The 7,928-nt window shown below is 42.9% G+C and overlaps 1 protein-coding gene and 1 pseudogene across 1 annotated transcript; one reads left to right on the top strand and one right to left on the bottom strand.

The window, feature by feature from the left end:
- Positions 1-3,601: 3,601 nt before the first annotated feature.
- LOC115871255 (superoxide dismutase [Cu-Zn]-like) lies at positions 3,602-3,982 on the top strand. The gene has a single exon (XM_045294998.1). It carries the CDS (start codon positions 3,602-3,604, stop codon positions 3,980-3,982), a length of 381 nt encoding a protein of 126 aa, XP_045150933.1.
- A 144-nt stretch (positions 3,983-4,126) lies between these two features.
- The window catches only part of LOC101661523, a 4,874-nt pseudogene continuing 1,072 nt past the window's right edge, over positions 4,127-7,928 (bottom strand).

The raw sequence follows: 7,928 nt of genomic DNA, 5'->3' as shown, positions 1-7,928 counted from the left end.
GGTCCCGTCTCAATTCTCTTTTTCAAAGACCCGTAGACGTTATGAAATATTATCTTTACTTTTCCAATTGCTTTCAAATGTTTTGAGGCTTAAAATAAGACTGCTTCTAATATCCAGTACTGGCAAGTCAGTTACTTGGAAAAACCCTTTTCTGAAAAGAACTGAAGAGACCAAATAAATCTCTAAAACAATTCACCTTTTAAAAAATATGAAAAGCTGTGAATGCAGGCAGAGAATCTCTTTCCAGCAGCAGAAAGGAGAAGAGGTACTCAGAGAGGTAAGGACACCTGGAAGCTACTTTTGTACTGAAGGCTTTTGTGACCTTAGCCTGCATGAGTTTCATTTTGAAAGTCTCTTTAGGGAGGAGGGAAATGAAATACCATGCCTGCTTAAAGTGGGAGTCTAATAGCAAGCTTCCTCTAAAATAAGCTGGACTCCAGCCTGACTCTAACACAGTGGATCTCAACCTTCCTCATGCCACGACCCTTTAATTGTTCCTCATGTTGTGGTGAACCCCAACCATAAAATTATTTTTGTTGCTACTTCATCACTGTCATTTTGCTACTGTTATGAATCATAATGTAAATATCTGATAGGCAGGAAGTGTTAGGTGACCCCTGTGAAAGGGCAGTTTGACCCCCAAAGGGGTTATGACCCACAGGTTGAGAACCGCTGCTATCAGACATGTAAATCAGAAGTGGAAGATCCTCACATGCCCTGGAAACCTGAGATCATCTCACAAGGGACATGAATGTAGGGATCTTCAACGTGAATTGAGCAGCCCCAGACTGGTAAGTATATTCTCTTTGGAGGGAAGGTACTTTTATCTCAGGCTTATTCCATCTAATGACTTGCACACAGACACAGATCATCAGACTCACCAGGAGAGAGATGCCAAGAGTGAGACGAAGCAGAGTCCAAAGAAACATACCGATGAAGGTTTCAGGCGTTAAAAACATCCATTACAAATAATCAATCGGCTGTACTTAGCATCCTAATAAGTAATTCAGAAAGCAAATTTCAGGATGCTTATTGAAGTAACAAACTAGACAAACCAACATGCTGCTGGTGTCTGATGCTGTGCAGTTGGTTCCGATTCATAGCATCCCTGTGTGGGACAGAACAAAACCATGCCTACCTCTGCACCGTCCTCAAATTGTCCTTGGGTGTGCGTCCTGGGCCACAGCCCTGGGCCAGTCCATCTGGCCAACGGGCGTCCTCCTTTTCTGCTGCTTCTTTGCTTTACCAAGCAGGGAGTTCTTGTCCAGGGACTGGTCTCTCCTGACAACATGTCCAAAATACGTGAAGTTTGAAATTTTTCCTCCCGGAACGTCTAGACATGAAAAATCATAAAAAGGAGAACCCAGTAGCCTTAACACTGATGCTGTTAGTGACAGTCAAGTCAGCCCTCACGGTGACTGCGAGATGTGGTAGGACTAGATGGTGCCGATCCTGCACCTCTCACTGCTCGTCGGTTCGTTTTAGTCCATTGTCTCGACTATGGTGTCAGTTCATCTCAGTGAGGGTTTCTTCAGAGATGACATTGTTATTTCCTGAGTAACTGTCCAAGGTAAGCCAGCTCAAAGCTGATCATCCATCCTTGTTTCTGAGAAACATTGTAGCTGTAAATTTCCTACCAGTGGTTTGCTTCTGTTCTTGGCAGTCCACAGTATCTTCAATATTCTTTACCAACACCACAGTCCAAACACAGCACTTCGTCGGTCTCCTTTTTCATCATTCAACTTTTGCACATATAATTCATGCCACTGATCAATTATGACTCATAGCAATCCTATAAGACAGAGAAGAACTGCCTCTGTGGATTTTCAAGGCTGTACATCTTTCCTGAAGCAGAAAACCTCATCTTTCTCCTGTGGAGCGGCCGGTGGGTTTGAATTGCTGATCTCGCAGTTAGCAGCATAGGAAACCATTTTAAAAGCTTGGCTTGAATAAAATGCACCTTAGATTTCAAAGCAACACCTTTGCTTTATAAAACTCTAAAGTGATTTTTTGGAGCAGATTTTCCTTATACATCATTTGAATTCCTGACTGCTGTCTCCGTAAATGTTGATTGTTGACACCAAACTCCAAACTCGCTGCCATCAAGTTGACCCTGACTCACAGGGACCCTAGAGGCCATGGCAGCACTGCCCCTGTGGGTTTCTGAGACTGTGACCCTTTATGGAGTAGAGAGCCTCATCTTTCTCCCATGGAGTGGGTGGTGACTTTGAACTGTTGACCTTGCAACAGAATTCTCAGTGGTTTGTTTTTGTTCTTGGCAGTCCACAGTAAATTCAATATTCTTTGCCAACACCACAGTCCAAACACAGCACTTCTGTTTCTTTTCCATCATTCAACTTTTGCACTATAACTCATTGCCGTTGATCAATTCTGACTTCCGCCAATTCTACAGGACAGAGAATAACTAAATATTTAACAACTTCGATATTCCCTCCATATAGCATGATTGGTATATATTGGTCCATCGGTCCATTTCTTTTATGCACATTCACATATAAAAAGAAAGACTTAATAAATTGAGAAATAAGTTAGATGAAATGATACAGAATGTAGACTAAACAGACAAAATGATGGGGGGGGGGGGCAGGGGAACCCAGGAAAGAAAATCCATAACCAAGGAGTAGAATGAGAAAAGTTAACCGGCTTCATCAGAATTCCAGAAGTTTCAGAGAATGAGGCCAACACAGACTTTGAAGAGACAATGTCTCGGTATGTTCCAGAATTTATTTGGAAAAACCCAGACATTTTATATTTAATGTCAATAATCTCTTCATGAAAATTGAATGTTCCTTTTGGGAACAATGCCTGGGAAATCTATTTGCCATTATTTTAAGCAAACTTACAATCTGTTACATGTTAAATCCAAAACTTTGACCAATTTCCCAAACATAAAAACAACTCATTAAAGAACCTATCTAACAGCATGTAACAGTTATTAAGACAGGAAATACATGCTTAAAATATTATATTCTGATCAATTAGCAATTGCTCTGGTTTTCAAAATGTTACTTTGAATTCAGTGACGCATTGCAGATAGCTCCTTGTGGACCCTGAGGATGTTTTTCAAAATATGGATGTGATTCTGATTTTCTGCCAACAGTTTCTGGGATGTCACACAGTCTTTATCTGAATGTTTGGTTTTATTTTACATTAAAAACAACATTATTTTATCTTCAAGCACACAATAAACACCAAACCTCTCCAATGCCAGGAGTAGCCTCTTAGCAATTTTTCTCATACAGCACACATAAATAATTTCTAGGTGATCAGGAATCAAGACATAGATTCTTTAATGGTAAGAGAGCTTTGTAGCCAAGATCCTAAAAACCAAGGCAGAGCCTATTTTACTATCAAAGTATAGACATTGTACCCCATCCTGTGTCCCTAGAGCATTTTACTGTGGGGTGAGCCTTGCTCTAATTCTTCCCACACACAATTCACTTCAAGTGGATGAGGTACTAACTATACAACATGCAGTTTGAAATGCGGCAGTTTGCCCCAGAGTTCAGTTCAGTTTTGCCCCAGAGTCCCTGACTGCATCGCTCCCTCGGAACCCAGACCTGAGTGTGCCCTGCAAGTCATGGTGACCAAGTCCATAAGCGTGCTGAAGGGTGATGGCTCCATGCAGGGTACCATCCACTTGGACCAGAAGGGAAACGAGCACGTGGGGAGTCTCTGCCAAAGCAACAGGTTGATGGACGGACTCCGTGGATTCCATATTCACCAGGTTGGAGAGATGCCCAAGGTTGTATCAGTGCTGCATCATATTAACCCTCCATCCAAAAACCATGGTGGACCACAGGATGCAGAACTGCATGCTGGAGTCCTGAGAAAAGCAACCTCTGGCCCAGATGGTGTGGCTGAAGTGCCAGCTGAAGACTCTGACCTCACTGCCGGGAGCCCATCCCACAGTGGCTTCATGGTGGGGACCCCTGAAAAAGAGGACTTGGACCGAGGTTGAAATGAAGAAAATACATCGACGATGACGGGAAGTGCTGGAAGCCAATTGACTCTTTGGTGTGATGGGGATCTCCCAAGAAACATTCCCTTGGACGTAGTCTGAGCTGCAATAACGCCCATCTGTAGAAATTCAACCTGACAAACATTAAACACTGTACTTTCCAAAAGCTAAAAAAGAGAGAGCAAGATCCAGGAATTAGTTATTATTATTATTGTTTGAATAACAGCACACAGAAAACCAGGCAGAGAAGTCCCTAGGGAAAGGATGGGCATGTTTCAATGGAGTCTCTCCTGTGGTCCTTCATCTTCCACACACTTAGATAGTTTCCTCTTTATGCTAGTTGGGCCTTTATTTGGATCACAAATGAAATCCAAGTGTGAATAAATAAATGTGTTTTATCTTTCAATACACCCTCCCCTTCCTTTAAAGAGGGGCACGGGGGTGGGGAGGTGCTCAATGTCTTCTCACAGCCTATTGGGCCATCGTTGTCCCCCCTATTGTTTGAAAAGCACACTGTAACTTGGTCTTCCCCAATCCTTCTTGACCTATAGCTCATCCTGCTGAATGCGGGGGCAGCAGTCCTATGGTATTGTCCATAGTCTACAAAAGGTGAGGGTCATTACTGGCTTGAAGCTAACTGGGAGGGATCTTCAGCAACCCGAGGACCCCTGGAAACCGCAAGGAGGCAAATGTGGACAAAAAGACAGCAGCTTCTTCAATTAAAGCTAGGAGAATGTCTCCCACTCAGTGACTCAGCCACAACCACTGCTCCATTTCTTGCTGCCAAAATGGCTCCATCAATTGTGATGGAGTCCCAGGGATCTTCCTCCCTCCTGGCTTGAACCATGCTGCAGTCAGTCATGGGAAACAGACCACCCCAAATGGCAAAGCTGCCTCCCAACTGTGGTGCCCTGGTCGTCTATGGTTGAATCCCACCGGAGAATCTGAAAACCTTTGATTGCTTGGAAGAAAGCACCACCTACAGTGCCCCTGCAAAGGGTCCACTGCAGTCCTCCACAATTCACCATGGGCAAGCTGTCTCGAATACTCCTCCAGCTTGACTTTGGGTTTGCTTGTTTGTTTAATGTTCTATTGAGTCCTTGGAAACTGTATGTCTTTCTCCACTGTATAAGTATTAGTTAAAAAATGTATTGAGAGAGATGCGTATTCTATGAAGTTTGGATATTAATAACCAAGAAGCAGTCTACTGGAAAAACATGTCAGAAGGGTCTGTGTTAGCCTGGGTAAACGAGAAAAACAAACCCAGGGAAACTCATATGTGTATAAGAAAGAGCTTTATATACGAGAGCAGTTGAATATTGAGAAAATATCCCAGCCCAGTCCAGATCAAGTCCATAAGTTCGATGTTAGCCCATATGTCCGATACCAATCTGTAAATTCCTCTTCAGACTCACACAACACATGCAATGACGCCGAATGCAGGAAGATCATGGGCCAGTGGGTGGGACGTCTTGTGGATTCAGTGGCAGTGGAAGCATCTCGGTGCTGGTGTGGGTCTCCACGTGGCTCTTTCAGCTCCAGGGCTCTCGGGTAGCTCCATGTGTCTTCTCAACAGGAATGTCTTGCAGGGAGTGTGTCTGTGTCCTGCCTCCAGTGAGCTAGTTATCTCCATAGGGCCTCCAAATGAGGTCATCAAGCTGCAATCCGATTGACAGGTTAAACTCCACCCCATTCACTCTTCAGTCTCAAATTGACAACAGATTATGGAAGTACCACAAGGTCTTAGAGTATATTTGGAAGATCTAATTTGGGTAGGTGGAGACACAGTTATATCCTTACTTTATTCTTCTGTTTCTTTTAACAAATTGTCCAGATGTTTGAGCACATGAAACTGTTTGCCTCTGATCACCTTGGTGTATTGGGAACTTACAATGAAAGCAAATGGAATTTTTTTTTTGTAAAAGTGAAAGACATGAGATCATTTTAAAATGAATCACTCGCCCATAAGATACCACCGAGCACATCTGATGGTTTGTATTTACTAGCGATCACTTCAATAACAGAGCGTAGCTACCACTCATAAACTCTGAGACAGACGCCAATTGTTTGCTTATGTGCCTTTGGGAGTTGTGACAATTTCAAACAAGTCATTAAGCTAACTGCAAGATTGGTAGTTCAATGTTGAGGCACTGTGGAAGAAAGACCTGGTAATCTACTTCCAAACAACCAGCCATTAAATCCAGCAAGCACAGTCCTTCTCTGATCCACATGGGGTTTCCATAAGTGGAACTGATTCAATGGAAACTGGTCTATAATATCTGCAGAATAATATGACAATTCAGCCACCCCGACGTACGTTTCCTATCAAGCTGATGTGTTTAAGCTTGAGAGACTCTCCTTGCTTGGGTCAGACATGTCTGTAAAAATGTCAAACAACCTTTCAGGAAAGAGTGACAACTAATGATTTCCTTTGCACTTAGACTTCGCTAGATTTCTTCCACCGATGGCCCACGCACATCCTTCCCCTCAGCTCGTTGCTTTCGCACTGCTGGCCTAAGACACCGACTTCATTTGCAAAACTGTGATGTATGCTTTTCAGACATGCAGACTGCCTCATGCTGACATTTGTTGCCGTCGTTAACTCCATCCAAACTTTTAGTAATTCACATCTGTGAGCTATTCCATTACATCTTTATAAAACATCGCAGAGGTCATCGTGGTTAACACAATAGAGCGCCAAAATCATTTGGCAAATTGGTCCACTTTGTTAAGCTTGTCTTGGGTAGAAGAGGAAGTGCCCCAAACTCTGTAGAAGTTCTTCCTTCTATGGCAGCTTTTAGGAGAACAAAGGAGGTTTTCAGACCCAGCAATCAAGTGAAACAGATCAAGAATTTTCTTCCTTAATGAAAAAGTGCATCCGTGCAATTATTCTAGTCCATACGAACTGCAGTGTTTATGTAGTCAAGAGACTGCAGCGTTGGTTTGTGAAGGACAGTCACGGAGAGGTTACTTTTCAGTTTGAACTTAGTGGGTTTCGATCCTGTCGCCCTCCCTCCTCTCCCTCTCCTTCCATCATTTGTTTCTTCTTTCCTTCTTTTTTTCGATGTTACTGATTGTGTGGTCATTTCAGCTGCAACATGTTCACTTGAAAGTAATCATTCAAAGCATTTTTAAATCTGTCCATTGTCTGTTAGGGTACATCCACTCACATGCAGGGAATGTGTCCTTGGACATGCACATGTGTACAGCAAGCTTTTCCTGATGTGTTTCCAAGTAGCTGGAAAAGGTACCGTTAAGGTTATAGTGTATAGAATGAAACTCTTACAAACATACATACTGTATGTTTATTTACAATTTAGTTGCTGCTCCGGATTCAGATTTTTAAAAAAAATCAAGCTGACTGCCATTGAGTCAATGCTGACCCGTAGCGACCCTACGGGCAGGGTAGAACTACCCTGTAGGTAGTCTTTTCACAGAGACTGTAATTCTTTAAAGCAGGGGTCCTCAAACTACGGTCTGCAGGCCACATGCAGCCAGCCGAGGACATATATCCAGCCCGCTGGATGTTTTTGCTCATTTGGTTTTTTATTTCAAAATAAGATATGTGCAGTGTGCATAGGAATTTGTTCATAGTGTTTTTTAAACTATAGTCCGGCCTCCAACGGGTCTGAGGGGCAGTGAACTGGCCCCCTGTTTAAAAAGTTTGAGGACCCCTGCTTTAAAGTGCTGGTGGTGCAGTTAGCATCCCAAACTTGTAACAACTCTGCCGCCAAGGCTCCTTGGATTCAGATAGCAATAACAAAAATCATAAAGATTTGTTTTGTTAAGATTTACTAACAACGGAGTTTCACAGTTACATTAGTTTCCTCTACTGGCAGTTGTAGAAGAAACGACTGCTAATTTAAGAGGCAACACGTGATTTCTCACAGTCTCTGGGGGTTAGGGACCTGGCAGTTTTAGCGGGATCTCATACATGCTGAAATTG

The sequence above is a fragment of the Echinops telfairi genome, unplaced genomic scaffold (genome assembly GCF_000313985.2).
Source record: "Echinops telfairi isolate 266 unplaced genomic scaffold, ASM31398v2 ScPeMD7_4225;HRSCAF=4972, whole genome shotgun sequence".
NCBI lineage: Eukaryota > Metazoa > Chordata > Mammalia > Afrosoricida > Tenrecidae > Echinops > Echinops telfairi.
Note: the sequence above shows the minus strand (reverse complement) of the source record. Positions and strands in the feature narration are given on the sequence as shown.

Coding starts and splice junctions, on each gene's coding strand:
- LOC115871255 (XM_045294998.1), top strand. CDS start 3,602: ATGGTGACCAAGTCCATAAGCGTGCTGAAGGGTGATGGCTCCATGCAG.